At 46.2% G+C, this 17,584-nt stretch overlaps 1 protein-coding gene across 1 annotated transcript in view; it reads right to left on the reverse strand.

The window, feature by feature from the left end:
• Window positions 1-17,584, reverse strand: part of LOC310782225 (MAM domain-containing glycosylphosphatidylinositol anchor protein 2) — a gene marked incomplete at both ends in the record, with an annotated part of 178,161 nt that overhangs the window by 42,211 nt on the left and 118,366 nt on the right. Inside the window, one exon of the mRNA XM_083642908.1 lies at window positions 6,793-6,941. Within this exon, the coding sequence (XP_083499034.1) occupies window positions 6,793-6,941 (149 nt within the window). The remainder of the gene's footprint in view (window positions 1-6,792; window positions 6,942-17,584) is intronic.

Consider the following 17,584-nt stretch of genomic DNA (forward strand, 5'->3'; position numbering starts at 1 on the left):
GGAGGAGTCACGACAAGGGCTTTGGGTTAGCAAAAGTGAGCTGATAAATATTCAGGCAGAATACACACCAACGCACGCACGCACACACACACACACACACGTGACAGGGACCGGTGTTTTGGGTAACAAGTAGGCCGCGGTCATTTTTCTGTTTTTTACAGATGATGAAAGTGCAGATTGTAACCTTTCCAATTAAGTGTCACGCATCGAAATCTGAAAATATTTGAAGAAGATATGCTAATTTGAACGTCCGTACTCCTAAAAGCAACATTCAGAGGAAGGAAATCGTCCTGAAAGTTGGCGAACAAGCTTGGTTTGCCCTGTACAAGCTAGCTTAGCTTGCTAACCACTCATGAGTACTAGCAATATCGCGCGCTTCACACTCTAATTTCTAGCGTGTGGCCTGTACTCAAGCGCAGTTGAGCAATTGTGCGGCTAGTTATTATAGTTGCGAGATTTAGCGATCCTAAAACTGTTGAGTGCGTTCTTCAACATCTAAACTTGCGTAATATGATAATAAATAAATAAATAAAGTATTGATTTGTGCACCCGACCGCGTCACATAATGCGTCTAATCCGTAAGACGGTGGGCGCTTTTTATTCCTCAAAATCAACATAGAACCAGAGCGTGCGCGGCGGGATATTCTTCTTCTGACGGCGTTGTTGTTATGAGAAGGAGACAATGGCTTATCTGACCAGAGCAATTATGTATTCCGTTCAGCATCCGTGTAGGATGTTCCTCTCTCATCCGCCAGTTAACCTTGTCCAGGCGTTTTGTAAGATCCACACACGTTAAATGCTACACAACACAAACAATTTCCCCATTATAAGCGGCTGACAGCTGGATCCTCTCATTAGGCCATGTTTGTTTTCAAAGCAGGTCTCAGCCTCGGCATTCAAAGACTGCTATTAGCAAACAGACATACTGTAGCTATTCTTATATCCACGTAGGGAGAAAAGCCTGATTCATGCTTCCTACCAAAGATAACTCCATTATACAGACCTTTCTGCTCTGTACAGGATTGTCTCGTTCTTTTGAAGGTCCTTCCTTAATCATATTCCACAATGTCTTGCTATCCCGTCGCGCAGAGACCTTGAACTCGAGAAATAATTTTATATATCTTGTCCTTACATTACATATACAGCATTATGAGCAAACCTGCCTTCAGGTGATTAAGCTCCGGTATCACACGGAAATTACTTCCTGCTTTTTGAGTCTTCTGATTCAATGCAGCCCGTACTGAATTGATATAAAAACGATGGGTTTGGTTTGGTCCCACCTTTCGCTGGCAGGCAGCACCGAGAGGAGAAGTAGCTAAGGCTACATATTCTCCTTGAGAATCAGTTAACGGAGATCTGCACAAAGATGTCCGACAGGCCCTGCATCACAATTAGAAAGTAAGAGGAAGTGCGATACAAGCGGAGCGAGAGACAGCGATGGAGTGAACGGACGTGTGATCGCAGTAAAGCAGAGTCAATGTAAGTAATTAAGTATTCAGTAATTGCCTAGAGTCTGGGTGATCCACACAATTACAGAGTGTGAGTTGCCTTCCCCATTAGCTCACAGGTAAATAGAGTGTTTGGTCTGCCACTGACAATTGCAGATGATGTACTTGACCCAACATTTTTCCCCATTTTCTTTGCCTATACGCCGCCACCAACTAGGCTGGCAGGGGGCGCTGATGGCAGTTTCATCTTGGAGGTGCACTTCTGTTTTCGAGTAAAGAAAAAGTAGAGTCTGCACTTTGCCTAGAGACTTGCTCCCAGGAGATTTATTGTACGATTGACGTTTCAGTCATGGTGACCTTCACCAGTTCTGATGAAGGTCACCATGACTGAAACGTCATCAGAACTGACGAAGGTCGGGGGGCACGGTGGCGCAGTGGTAAGCGCTGTCGCCTCACAGCTAGAAGGTCCTGGGTTCGATTCCCACCTGGGACGCTGTGAGCGCTGAAGTGTGTGCCCGTCCGCATGTCCTCGAGTGCCCCGCCGCCCGGGTGGGGTCGTCAAAAGGGCCTTTCTGTGTGGAGTTTGCATGTTCTGCCCGTGCCCCCTGGGGGGTTTCCTTCATAGGAACCCCTCACCAAAAACATGTAATATCCTGGTCGCTGAAGTGGTCCCTCCTCTGGTCGTTAGGTAACTGGTCAAACGTGTAACTGTTTGAAATGGCCTGTCCTCCTTTTAAACTTCAACTCTCGTCTAAAGTAGAAAGGGGATGGCAGTTCATTGACATGAATAACTGCACAGTGTTGCAATTGCGGGCAGATGGAGGCCTTCAATTAAACTCCAAATGAACAAAGGGAAGCCAATAATTCCATATTTTCCAAACATCAAAAAAGAATTGCTCCGAAATGAGCAAAATCAAATCAAATTTAAATTGTTCAATGAAAGAACCACTTAACTTTTCAAAGAGGGGGCTTCGAAGCATTTAAAGTCTTTATTGGCATTATGGATTTTGCCCCTTTTGTTTTGATTCCCATTAATGTGCGCTGAATCCCTGCATCTGTGCTCAATTAAGGTTCCTGTTTACATCTCATTACCTTTCATTCCCCCGCGTTGTCCCCGCAGAGAGACAGAGTGCCACGTCGCATTTAATTTAATTTGACTGCAGCGTCGGTTCATGTTTTTTTTTTTTTTTTTTTACTGTATGGCAACTTTACAAAACCAGCCGAGTCGATCAAAGCAGGATAGCTAGGCGCACGTAATTAGCCCGCTATCTCTTGATCTGCACGCTTCTAACCGGCGCACTCCGACTTGACATATCAATTGAGGCAGACAGGAGGAGGAGGAGGAGGAGGAGGAGGAGGAAGTGAGGAGGAAGGGTGATGGTGGTGCGGGGGGGGGGGGGGATGACAGCCGTTGCGAGGGAGTAAATGGGGGGAAGCTGTAGTGCTGGTTGAAGTTACCTTACAGGGTGGAGACAGGACGGCGCGGGGCTTTGGACAGCAGCAGCTAGAGAAAGCCGTGTCTTTTGATGTTAGCTGGCGGAAGGTATCAAGACAAGGGCAGCCTTCCGCTGCAGCCATGACAGGTGGAGGTGATTTGTGCTTTGTGAATCTCGTCCACCCCCCCCCCCCTCCCTGCACACACCTTTCAGCCTCCCTTCCACCCTTCGGCCAGACTGTCTTTCACGGGGGCACCGGGCGATAACGCGGAGCAATCCATTACCGAGGCATAAGGTCTACTCTACCCGGCCTCTGCGTATTCATTCTGAAAAGGCAGCGAGGGAACATCGTAATGATTCTCAGGGAACGGTAGGGGAGGGCTGCCTGCCGCTGGCTCTATAAATAGCACACGGAGTGGAGCAGCGTCCACAATGCCAAAGCGTTCATTATGCGCCACTGTTTCACCGTCAAGTCCGGGGGTATCTCCGCGTTTATTTATTTACCAAACGAGCCTCTCCTCCCACTTGTTTCTCTCTCTCCTCCTCCTCCTCCTCCCCTCTGCCTCTCTCTCTCTCTCCCTTCTTCCATGCCTGCCGCCTCGACTCTTCCCTCTCTTCTTACTCCTTCATGTTCCACCTCTAACTCAGAGGGATGCAACTCTTACCATTAATCAGAATGAGTAGCCAAAGGGGGGGGGGGGGTTCCAATCAATCACGGGGGGGATAAAATAGAAAAAAGGTACCAATCGGTGATATATCGTAAATGGTACAGCTAAGCTCTTTTGAGATTGCCCTACAGCGTCGTATCTCTTTCATCTAAAGCCAATGGAGGATTGGTTGGTTATGCCTAGGAGGAAGGAAATAATGGTCGCACACTGTACCCTCTTGAGATGATGTCAAGGCAAGAAGGTGGAAAAGAAAACTCATTCTTCCAAATGCTCACTCTCTCCACTCTGAGGGGCCGGAGGTTCAAAACAAGGAAAACGAATGGGTGGGAATGTGCTCCACCGTTCTCTCCAAACAACAAACAGCAGAAAAAGATGAAAATGTTAACGTTATTGCTGAATTACCGACGGGGAGCCGCTCGAGCACAGATGCAGACTTAATCGGCAAAACTGTTGAAAATGGGAAAGTAAATGTATATTCCTTCCTGGCGAGTTTTCAAGCCAAAAACCTGGCAAGCACACAGGCATGCGGGCTGCGGCTCCCGCGGTGAATGATCTGCACACGTATAACATCATTTATTACCAAACAGACCAAGCGAGATAGTTGACAGGAAAATCATTGGCGTGCACAAACAAGGCTGCTTTAGAATGTGTTTTTCAAGCCTCAACTCCTTGAGGGTGTAGTGTGAAACAAAACGTGAAATGATATTATTCATTGGAAACACACGGGGACTGTTGGGGAACAGCTCACGGATTGTGCACAGAAGAACGGAGACGGATTTAGCGTCGCAGGATTTGCCGCATTCCCCGACATGCGCTTTTTTTTTAAAACAGGCTCGTTAATCTGAAAATGTAATTAGGTTTAATACCGACGCGTCATCTATTTAAACGACTGCATTGTGATCTATTATTGTAAAAACGAATCGCAATGAGTTTTTTTTTACAATGATGACAGTATAACAACATAACTGCAAAGATCTATGGTGTAAAATGGTACGGTCTAATATTCCCTTATGTTCCAACACAGGGGTCAGCCAGTTACTTCCTGTTGTGTTGACACTTCCTGGGACAGTACAGTACTAGTGAGCAGGTAAAACCAAGCCCCCAGGAATAGCGCTGGGCTTGTGAAGCCATTTGAACATGGTGGCGAAGCTCTGTATTGCAAGTCACGCGACACCATGCGGCCCAGAAAGGAAAATTCCCATCCACTTGCATGGGGACCCCGGCAGCTGTTAAACCCAGGGGAATTTTTTGCGGGTGTCACTCAAAGTATAAAACGACTCTTTTAATGATCAAATAATTGTTTATGGGGCATTTTTTCCTCAGAAGCCACTAAGAGCCGTATACGGGTGTATTTTCTTCATCTACATCTACATCCATGGGTGGGAGGGGTGGGAGACGTCATGGAATACGTCATGGCACACATGCGCACTTCGCCTTGGGCCGCATGGTCAGGAAGTAAAACCAGGAAGAAAAACCCCCCCATGATGGCTTCATGCGCCAGTGAGCAGCCTCCGTCCGAATGCATGGGTGGGCGTGGCTCGTCCCCTATCCAGTTCTTTTAATACATCCATGGGTAAAACAGACAGTGTTTTGAACAGGAAGTCATAACACAACTGGGTCAAGTGGGCGGGGCTACATAAGGTGAATAAGCTGCTGCTGTATTAAAGGAACACTCCGCCAAGTTTCAACCAGCTTTGTATCATTACAAAATCACTAGTGCAGTACTTGTATCCAAAAACGGTAAACAGTTTTGCAGGCATTCATTTAGTTTGAGAGTTACTTAAGAGTTGATTTGAGATTAAGTCGTGGACCAGTGATGTCATTCATCGCTGGTTCCTTTAACAAAACAACAACAACAACAACAACAAAATCACTACGAAGACCAATTCTGTTCTACATGCCGATGGAAAAGTCACATCGAAAGAGAGCAAGAGTCAGGGACGGGTACACAGAGATTGGCAAAGAGAGAAACTGTTGCCGTGCCATCCATCAACGCAGAGTGCCTGTCATCTGTGGAGTTTACTTGAGAAGCAGGTAAACAGGAGCTCCGCATGCTGCTTCTCTCTGCGGGGTTCCCCCCGTCCGCCCGGCCGCCCCGCCCGGCCCCGCTCTGCTCCGCTCTGCTGATGGAGAGCAAAAACAAGACGCGACTCATAGAAACCGTAGCACTGCTCCAGCTGACTGCCCCCTGGTTCTCTGTGATTCAGCGGCCTCATCCAGGCTCATTCAAAATAGTCCGAAAGAGACCGACACTGAATTGATGCGCTGGGGTTTTTTTTTTTTTTTGGCAATCTGAGATAGAATAGATGTCATCAACAGCCAGACAGAAACGGAGAGCGCGCAAACCGCGACGTGCTCGAAGGTGAGATTCTCACTGCCTTATAGGACACGACGGCCGTAAAATATCTGTGGAGGGTTGATGATGGGGTTATTGATCAATAACAATGACTCAGCCATTAACTTTCAAGAGCCCCCCCCCCCCCCCCCCCCCCAATCTCCCCGGCCCCCTCCTACCTACTGCTATTCTCAACCGCTCAATCGTGGAGGCAGGCAGGCCCAGGCTTCAGCTACCAAGGTGAACGAGCCTTATTCTTATGCAGAACAAAGAGAATGACAAAGCTGTGTTATTATTCCAGTATTTGACGCTGTGATTCCTCAACTCTTCACCGGAGGTTTCTGTCGCATCTCCTCTGCTCTGCTTAGACGGCTCTGCTGTGAAAATGTGACTTGATTGTCAATTACAGAGGAAGGATAAAGGTCACAGATGACTTAAGGTCACACTGACTTTTGAGCCGTTTTACCCCTTAATCATATTACACACCTATTTGGCAACTGATGGAGAGAAAAAAAACAATATTTTTTATATCAATCTCATCAATTTATGTCCTGAAAAAAGGCTCATTTTGAGTGTGGTGACTTTGTTGTGTGCCAGTCCAGGAGCCGAACATACAAATTCCAACCAATAAAACCATCACAGATCTTTGAACAATCCCGCCCCTCCGCTCCCATCCAATGAAATTGCCTTGCTCTCCCTAAACGATATCCCATCCGTTTTATTGGATGATGCCTCCCCTTGTCATGTCCCACAAGGAAACAAATATGCTCTCAAAAATGCAGTTTTAGTGTGACTTTAATGCCTGTTTAAATTGAGAAAAAAGTGACAAATTAAGAGGCGGGAGGGTAGGCACTCAGACAGACAGACAGACAGACAGACAGACAGACACCAGGAAGTCGTCCTACCTGTCTGATGCCTAGTCTGTAGGCGACGATGCCGTCCACAGCGTTGGGGTTCATCTGGGTCCACTGCAGCTTGAAGCCGTAGACTCGGGGTCTGTTCTGCCACAGAGGGCTGTAGGTGTCGTAGTAAAACTCGGGAGGATAGGCCTTGCCTGAGAAGAGAACACATTGATAATCATAACAATATTCAACTCGATGAATTACTCAGACTTTAGCGCCTCTGATCTGCTGCTGATGGTTTGGTGAGCGACACAAAGCTTCCAAGTCTTTGGAAGTGGTGCCAGTTCAGCGGTGCTGTGGGTTATTTTGCACACCGTGCATACATGCCTGCAAATTGATTCATGTGTTAAAAACCTCTAAATGTGTGATCATAACACATTGAGAATTCTTTCAAGCCAATAAGAGCTCTGTATCAGCACGAGAAAGATGTGACAACTCTAATCTTCAGTGGGCGTCCGGTAGATTCCCTGGCCAACACAAGGGTCGCAGGTTCGAGCCCCCGTGTTACCTCCGGCTTGGTCGGGCGTCCATACAGGCACGATTGGCTGTGTCTGTGGGTGGGAAGTCGGATTAAGGGTATGTGTGTCCTGGTCGCTACTCTAGTGCCTCCTCTGGTCAGTTGGGGAGGGGAATTGGGAGGAATAGCGCGATCCTCCCACACGCTACGTCCGGCCGGTGAAACACCTCGCTGTCAGGTGAATAGCGTCTAGCATGTATCGGAGGAAGCATGTGCTAGTCTACAGCTCTCCCCAGATTGGCAGAGGGGGTGGAGCACACAGGCCCGGTTCTACGGGGGTGCAAAAGCATGCATTGCACCCTTATTTTAATTGTCTGCATGCTCAGTTGAAAAGTTATATTTTTTTTATTTTTTTTAATAAATGCTACAGCTGCACACTTACTGTTTAAACTTGAATTATAGTTGTTGTTTTTCTTTGTTCTTTGATGTGATTTTATGGGTTTTTGGCACCTATATGTAACCTTTTAAGGTTGAGATAATTGTATTATCATTATATGGTCCAAATATTTCAGTAAAGCACTTGAAACACTTGAAATATTCTTGCTTGGGTGGTATCATTCTACTTGAAATGATGGTCAAATGCATTATTTTTAGTTAAATAACATGTCAAATTTTATTTTGCAGATGCCCGGGGTGCAGATGCCCGGCCTTTGGCCGGGCATCTGCACCCCTTCCTATCTAGGATGCACCCCTAGTCATCTTGTTCTAGAACCGGCCCTGGGAGCACAGCAGGGGGATTGGCCAAGTACAATTGGAGAGAAAACGGGGGGGATCCGGATTTAGTTTTGATTAAAATAATCATCATCATCATCATCATCATCATCATCATCATCATCATCATCATCATCATCATCATCACGTTGTGAGTCACAGCTTGTACTGGACTGTACTATGTACTATGACTGCACTTTAAGTGTCCAGCCACAAATCAGATTGCTTGATGCTCTTCTCTGAACTGCCTCCCCGGCACAAAACCACTGACATTTGAAAAGATGGGATCGATGAGAACCACAAGTGATTCTATCAAACCATTTCTTTCAATATCACGGTTTGCTTTGTTGGATTCTGAAATTATTATTTTTTCCTCTGAGAAAATAAAATGGCATGATGTCAGCGCTACAGCCACAGCATGCAAAGTGATTTCTGACATCTAAAGTGGGGAGCTGGCAGACTTTACGGCTTTGATCACAAAGAGAACTAGAAACACGCTTAAGGGACCAACCTTCCGAGCAAAGACTTGGTAATTCACCGCGTTGGGGAAGTTGTTATTGTGTTTGTCCTGTCCTATTTGCCGTTGCTGAATGAAACACAACAAAACACCGAAGGCCGGTTAGTTTGAATAGCCAGAGGAAAGGCAGCTCATCCACTCTGCTTAACTCAAACTAAGCAGCACTGGGATTTGATAAACCCAAGTGGAGATGTAGCAAGTTGCTGATGTCTGCTAGGCAATCGCATTAAACCTGTCAGGGTAGTTTATGTTTATCGTGGTATTGTATTGTCCTAAACACTTCTAATGATGGGTTCCTCCCTATGGGGCTACAGTATGGATCCGTGCACCATTTGGCTTCCCTGATTTACTTAACCCATTGATACCTGATGCAGCATTTGCGTGTATATCCCTAATTTGTGTGCGTATCCCTTTAAGACCGCGAACCGCGTTAACGCGGTTCGCGGTCTTAAAGGGATACACACACAAATGCTGCATCAGGTATCAATGGGTTAAAGAGATACTAAAACACCCCACAATCATAGGTCTCAGCTCTGACGTGTGTCTTTTCATTTTTTGTGTGCAAAATGCACATTTTGATTAGCCCGGATTCAGACTTTAGAATCCGCCCACTCCACATTTTGATAGGATGAGCTCTGGTGGGGGGAGTGGCTAGTGCAAAGAGTGAATGGGAGAGCTCTGTGGAGGTAATACTCGCATCGCTAGACCTCCAGAGTATCCCCCCCCCCGGCTCCCAGCGTCAGACTGTCAGCTGAAGGCAGGCTCTCTGTGTGCGGCTGTACGCCATGCAGACAGCAGGGGGGGGGGGGGGGGGGGAGAGAGAGCCAGACAGGCACGTAGCGATCTTTGCAAATAGTGAGCTTTAAAATGTGCGTTTCAACAATCCGATCCACCGGCCCTTTGTACAGTATCTATATCAAAGGAAGATATTCATATATTTTCATATATTTTGACAGTGTGACTGGCTGGCTATTCATTGCGACGATTGTAAGCACAGCCAGCCAGTCAGCAGGTCTGTGCGATGCAAAGGAAGAAGAGAAGAAGGAGCCAGCAGGCCGTGCAATGCATACACTGTAAAAAGAAAAAAAAACGTGATCATGGCGCTTTATAAAGGAAACCGACACATTTTGTCGAGTAAAGTAAATTCTGTTTGGACACCGGCCAAAACCTTGTACGGTTCCATCTCCCCATCAAGCAACCCAACCGCCAGAATAAAAAAAATTGCATTTTGCATGTCTGAAAACCAGGATAAATAATGTACAATATCAACGTAAATTTGAATATACTATCCTGTAGCGTACTATAATGTTATAATCATGTTTTCCTGTGACTCATCACTCGGCTATCTCTCTGTCTATCTCTCAATTCCAAATGCTCCTCTCAGTCACCACAGTCTGCGGGCGCCGTGTGCATGGACTTTTATAGGCAAATGGTGGGAGGGGCATTAGTGGGGGGGGGGGGGTGATGGTTGTTTGGTGACAACACGAACCGCCAACGTCACATAACCAATCATTTTAGCCAATAGAAAGAAGGAGGAAATTTGAATTTAGTACTGGAGCTATGAGCCGTTTTGGAGCAGTTCATCAACAACACTGCTAAATTCCCCTATATATGGATTTTCAGCAGAAGACAAAGAGGAAAAAGTGTTTAGTATCTGTTTAAACTCTCACTGCAATGGCCCCTAAGTGCTGCACAAAATGGAAAAAGTATTACTCTTCATGATTCAATTAAATGGGACAATCAAAGTGGATTGGATTGTTACTTAGTAACACATGACATCTCTGAAAGTGGCCCAATCTGGACCAAACTTGGCTAAATGATCTGTCCATAATTCAATTTTCTCCCCAATTGTGCTTGGCCAATTTCCCCCTGCTGCCTCGGTCGCTTCTCCACCCACTGGCGATCTGGGGAGAGCCGTAGACTAGCACCATGCTTCCTCCCACACATGCACAGTTGCCAGCCGCTTCTCTTCACCTGACAGCGAGGAGCTCCACCGGCAGGACGTAGCACGTCGGAGGATCACGCTATTCCCCACCAGTTCCATTCCGCCCCCGACCAGGCGCCCCGACCGACCAGATGAGGCACCAGTGCAGTGACCAGGACACATACCCTCAATCCGGCTTCCTGCAGACACCAGCCGATCGTGCCTGTATGGACGCCCAACCAAGCCAGCGCTAACAGGGGGGGTGCGAACCTGCGACCCCGGTGTTGGTAGGCAGGGACTCTACCGATACACTCATAATTTCTCCTTTTTAGACCTACTCCTGAAATACTGAATGTTGCACACACACGCACACAGCTCTTCAGCATCTTAGAATGAACAACATGAGACTTAAGCTCATGTTAACTAGCTATCTAGATTATGACTCTAAAGTCTAAAGTGTAACAATTCGAAATCAGTTGGCGATAACGACAGAAAAAACTGATTTGTATTAACTGTCATCAATTGCCATCAACTTTGTTTTGTTTATATTTGCATAGCACATAAAATCGATAAAAAATAACGATTACTGTATGACATTTCTTCATACATGTGTAAGCCTAACAATAAACACATGATGCACTCATTCAAATTAAAACGGAAAAATCTGTTTCATTCTACCTCTCGCTGGTTCGATCAATCCTCATAATCGTCTGTGATGATAAGTCAGAATCAACACTGAGGGCATTTTGTTCTGCATTTTATACAATAAATCAGCTTAATGACGCTTTGCAATTGTTTGGACAGCGCACTGCAGATCACGGGGCTTTTACACGGATAGAGCTGTTTAAAATACGATATTCTAATCTGGGGGAAAGGAACACTCATTCATCAAGCAGATACAAATCATTCAGGGGAGAAAAAAAACATGGAAGTGGGAGAAATACAGTATAATGGGTCCATCATGAAACAATGTGTTTTTGTTGAATCGTTTCCATAAGATGTGTTTCAATGTGGCTTGTCTGGTAATGGATCTCATACAGGTATGTGCTATTAGTCATGTGGCTTGCGAGCGTCCCCAACTTTGATTTGGTACCGAAAGGCATCTCCAAAGGTCACATGTGCAAAGGCATCGGCACTCTACTGCAGGTCAAACCGCTCACGATTAGCCACGCCCACGGTGCAAACTGTTCTTCTACTGCAGGTCAAACCGCTCACGATTAGCCACGCCCACGGTGCAAACTGTTTGTGTACTGCAGGTCAAACTACTCACGATTAGCCACGCCCACGGTGCAAACTGTTCTTCTACTGCAGGTCAAACTACTCACGATTAGCCACGCCCACGGTGCAAACTGTTCTTCTACTGCAGGTCAAACCGCTCACGATTAGCCACGCCCACGGTGCAAACTGTTCCTCTACTGCAGGTCAAACAGCTCACGATTAGCCACGCCCACGGTGCAAACTGTCCTTCTACTGCAGGTCAAACCGCTCACGATTAGCCACGCCCACGGTGCAAACTGTTCTTCTACTGCAGGTCAAACTGCTCACGATTAGCCACGCCCACGGTGCAAACTGTTCTTCTACTGCAGGTCAAACCGCTCACGATTAGCCACGCCCACGGTGCAAACTGTTCCTCTACTGCAGGTCAAACCGCTCACGATTAGCCACGCCCACGGTGCAAACTGTTCTTCTACTGCAGGTCAAACCGCTCACGATTAGCCACGCCCACGGTGCAAACTGTTCTTCTACTGCAGGTCAAACCGCTCACGATTAGCCACGCCCACGGTGCAAACTGTTCTTCTACTGCAGGTCAAACCGCTCACGATTAGCCACGCCCACGGTGCAAACTGTCCTTCTACTGCAGGTCAAACCGCTCACGATTAGCCACGCCCACGGTGCAAACTGTTCTTCTACTGCAGGTCAAACCGCTCACGATTAGCCACGCCCACGGTGCAAACTGTTCTTCTACTGCAGGTCAAACCGCTCACGATTAGCCACGCCCACGGTGCAAACTGTTCTTCTACTGCAGGTCAAACCGCTCACGATTAGCCACGCCCACAGTGCAAACTGTTCTTCTACTGCAGGTCAAACCGCTCACGATTAGCCACGCCCACGGTGCAAACTGTTCTTCTACTGCAGGTCAAACCGCTCACGATTAGCCACGCCCACGGTGCAAACTGTTCTTCTACTGCAGGTCAAACAGCTCACGATTAGCCACGCCCACGGTGCAAACTGTTCTTCTACTGCAGGTCAAACCGCTCACGATTAGCCACGCCCACGGTGCAAACTGTTCTTCTACTGCAGGTCAAACCGCTCACGATTAGCCACGCCCACGGTGCAAACTGTTTTTGTACTGCAGGTCAAACCGCTCACGATTAGCCACGCCCACGGTGCAAACTGTTCCTCTACTGCTGCAATAAAACGAACACAGTATGGCCCTAAGAAGACAGTGAGGATAATTACTGACTGCATCGATGCATTCAACCAGCTGTTTTACTGTATGGAGCCAGCTGTGTTTACAAACTCTTACATTTTACATAAGCCAGCTAGTTAAGTTGTTTGCGGTGCACTACAGTATATACATGCATTTTGATATAGAAATGAAGGGGCTGTTATTCACACTACACCAGCGGGGGCACAGCTAATTAAACAGACTGCTATCGTTGTATGTTTTTACCAATTGACTTTGAAGAGTCTGACACAGACATGGCTCTGGGGACGCACGACTGAAAGGAGCCTCCTGAATATCAACACGCCACGTCTGATCTCAAGCTTCATTAACCCTGCAGAAAAACAGCTCATGCCTGCAGCAACAATGGAAAAGATACATAACAAAGCATTCGTACAAAAGCACAGTATTCACTCAGCTGATTTATTTTATACTAATCTATTAGACATCATACCATGGTCTGGGTGAATACTCTTTCCTGATTGGCCAGCAGGTGTGCGTTGAAATCGTTTAACGCAGGCGCAGTCTGGCTCAAGTTTAATCACATGTAAACTCATCCACTACTCAACCTGCACAGCTGTTTAATTAAACAGCACAACGAACCTTATTCAACTCGTTCATCGTTTGTGAACGTCTTCATATTGATTTGGGAACAATAACATGGCTAGCTGGAAAGCTAGCTTGTCTTGTTAAAGGGATAGTTCGGTTTAGGGGTGCACCGATCGATCGGCACGCAATCTGTATCGGCCGATTTGGACCTCAAATATGTGATCTGCTGTTTCCGATATTCCTTTAATGTTGCCGATCGCATAGCCGATCATGCTGCACGTGAGAAACATGAGGCAGCACATTTTCATGTCTTCAATGTCTATCGTTTAACTTTCATATTGTGCTCTAACGTTTATATCATTGTGTTGCAAAGCACACGCTTTGCTTTCCTCTGTGTACTCACCTCCACACAGCGTACCAGACTGTCAACACACCCCTTGCGTCTTTGAATCACACAAATCAGCTGGTGATTAGAGCAGACTCAGCAGAGAGAAGTTACCTCCAGTCCTCCCGCCTACCAAGGCATTTGCATGCTGTTAAGTCCGTGTGTATTAAAGTCCCAGATTGACACGGTGGTAGTCGGGGTAGTGCACGCGCACACACAGACAATTTCCACATCTAGCGAGCATTGATGTTCCCGCGGGCACTTTGAAGGAAGCGAAAGTGTGCTGCTGAGTAGCCTATGTGGATGTGCGCTCCGTTCAGACGGACTTTCTTCCTTTCTTTGGACAGTTGAACATGTTCTAATCCCTTTCTTCCATGTGTGCGTATATGACCAACCAGTAAGTCATTATTATGTTAATATTCCTGTATTGCATTCCCTTTTGGTTTTAGATCGATCTACCTGCAATCATTGCAATAACGTTTGTTTAGGCGTGCACTTAGTGCGGTTTGATTGTCTGTTGCGCTAATTAATGCCACTACTCAGATGGAGTTTAGCTCGTGTGTAGCTTGTGATTCTGTTGTTTCTCCCGTCATGTAACCCTGTCACCATTATGTAGATCGCACTCATAGTGCTGCTAATTATAACACTGTAACTCGGCCTCGATGGGCGGGTCCTTTTGATGTTCGTTCGATGCGGATCCCAATGTATGACGGTTATTGTGCATAACCCCGGTTCTATGAGTGGGAGCTTTGGCTTTAGTCATGGTTCAAGACTGGTGTTTAAGAGTAACTGACTTACAGTTTACCTAATTATCATTTCTATATTATTAGTTGTTAATTATCACTAGAATTGGCCTATATAACAGCAAGCTTGGTTACTGACCTGTTTGTATATTTTATTGCCTCCTTTTTCCAGACCACACACAATCCTACTATTCCTGTCATAATGCTGTAAAGAGCCTATACTGCTGTACTGTAAAATCATGTTGGCGGTTTCCTTTAGCCTACAAAATATAAAATATTGATGTAGAAAAAAAAGAAAATGTGCTGCACTTTCAATTTGATGCATGAAATGTAGGCCTATACAGTATGTAAAATGGAAACTGCTATAGCTGCTTACAAAATAAATAAATAAATATATATATATATATATATATCGGTGATCGGTAATCGGTAATCGGTGATCGGTGGCAAAAAACGTGATCGGTGCACCCCTAGTTCGGTTTGTTTGAAGTTGGGTCCTATCAGCTAGTCAGTTACACTAACGTAATTAGGTACAGTGTTCTGGACGCTGAGCGCAGTGTCTAACGAGATCCGGCACCCAGAGGAGCAGCCTCGCGCAGCCTCACCAGCTTTTTCTCTCTCAGTACTGGGGGTCAACAACTAAAACTATAACTGTAATTTAGCCACCTAAAACAACGCCCACCTAAACAAATCGATATCCGTGTACATGCACGCTCTATTTTGACAATTTTCAGCGCTTTACTTTTCCGCAAAACAGCAGTTTCATTCGGCACTGCTTTTTCTCCAAACCGTACAACTACCGTATTCCTCCGCTAAAAGCCAGGTCAGAGCCGCAGCACTGGATTACTCCGCAGTTATTTGGGGGTAGGCTATTTTATTTCTCCCGGTTTGAAGACACAACAAATAGAATACACGGACGAAAATATGAGTGATTTTGATAGCGAGGATGATATGCCATTCACCTTGGTGACAAGAGGATACAATTATGAACCAGAGAGAATACAGAAGAGGAACTTTTGCAGAGAGTGAACAGGCAGAGAGATGCGCCTGCTGTCTAAATGCCTGGGTGCCCTGGCTGCAAACCTTATTCACCATTCGCAGGATAAATTGTGGAAAACGACCCAGACCAGAGAGGCCAGGTGACTTGTTGTCTCTAAAGTAAGTCAGTGTTTTATCTCTCTTCTAAGCCTTCCTGTTTTGTAAACCGCGGCTCTGTGCTCTGTGCAGGCTTTTAGCGGAGGAATACGGTAGTTGTACGGCTGGGAGAAAAAGCAGTGCCGAATGAAACTGCTGTTTTGCGGAAAAGTAAAGCGCTGAAAATTGTCAAAATAGAGCGTGCATGTACACAGATATCGATTTGTTTAGGTGGGCGTTGTTTTAGGTGTTTTAGGTGGCTAAATTACGTTTTAGTTGTTGACCCCCAGTACTGAGAGAGAAAAAGCTGGTGAGGCTGCGCGAGGCTGCTCCTCTGGGTGCCCGGTTTCTCGTTAGACACTGCGCTCAGCGTCCAGAACACTGTACCTAATTACGTTAGTGTATCTGACTAGCTGATAGGACCCAACTTCAAACAAACCGAACTATCCCTTTAAACATACTGGCTACTGTTGTCAATGCTATGAAATGTTATTGACTTTGAAAATTGCTAGCAGCATAACGTTAGCTTTTTGGCTCAGCTGAGCCAATTAAAGGGTTCTTCTATGAGAGGGGTGCCCACACTTTTTCAGCTTGGGAGCTACTTTTAAAATGACCAAGTCAAAGTGATCTACCAAACATATTTATTTATATATATATACACTGAGTATACAGTGGAAAACAGTGTATATCCCCCCCCTCAATGCCATGCGATCGACCACACTACCTTCGCGATCGACCGGTCGATCGCGATATTGGGCACCCCTGTTCTATGAGCTGAGCAGACTAGACTCCCTGTGCCATACCGGCTCGTACCCAAGGTTTGTCCTATTTACTGGAAAAGCAAACACATTGCATGAGAAGCTGAGTGGATGGTAATAATTGTTGCAGGTATTAGTCGGTTTCCCAAGTGTTGCTAGGTAAACAGAGTTATGGCTTTTCAATTTGTGAATGCTTTTATTTTAAATTGTTGGCAAATGGTAAATGGCCTGCATTTATATAGCGCTTTTATCCAAAGCGCTTTACAATCAGTATTCACCCATTCATACACCGATGGCGGCAGGCTACCACGCAGGGGGCTAGCACACCATCAGGAGCAATTTGGGGTTCAGTATCTTGCCCAAGGACACTTCGACACGCAGACTGGAGGAGGCGGGAATCGAACCACCAACCTCTTTTATCCAAAGCGATTAGTGGACGACCCGCTCTACCTCCTGAGCTACAGCCGCCCCCGCCTACAGCCGCAAATGACCATGGTATAAGCAGGATATTCAACTCCTAGGTGTGCGTTAAATAATTTTAATGCACTTCGTGGCGTCCGGTGGTCGTACATTAAAGCTGTTTAACGCACACAGGTGGAGTCGATTATCCCTTACGTATATAACTTACTGTATGTACCTTTAATACAGGTATGTGCTATATAAAGTATTATTATAAGTAAGGGCCATTTCAAACCCTTACATTGTATATAGTAGCCTATACAACAGTGGCATAGTACATTTGTGACAGTAGTAGCATTTTCCTTCCCCCCCCTGATTTTTTTAATCCAATTTTTATCCCCCATTAGTGCTAATTTTAACTGATTTATCCTGGTTGCTGCTCCACCCTCTGCCAATCTGGGGAGAGCCGAAACTGGCTCCATGCTTCCTCTGAGACATGGGCAGTTAGCCAGCCGCTTCTTTTCACCTGACAGGGGAAGCTTCACCGGTAGGACATAGCACGTGAGAGGATCGCGCTATTCCAACGAGTTCCCCTCCCTCCGAACAGGCGCCCCGAACGACCAGAGGAGGCACCACTTCAGCGACCAGGATATTGCATGTTTTGGTGAGGGGTTCCTATATGAAGGAAACCCCCAGGGGGCACGGGGAGAAC

The sequence above is a fragment of the Poromitra crassiceps genome (assembly GCF_964638095.1).
Source record: "Poromitra crassiceps genome assembly, chromosome: 9".
NCBI lineage: Eukaryota > Metazoa > Chordata > Actinopteri > Beryciformes > Melamphaidae > Poromitra > Poromitra crassiceps.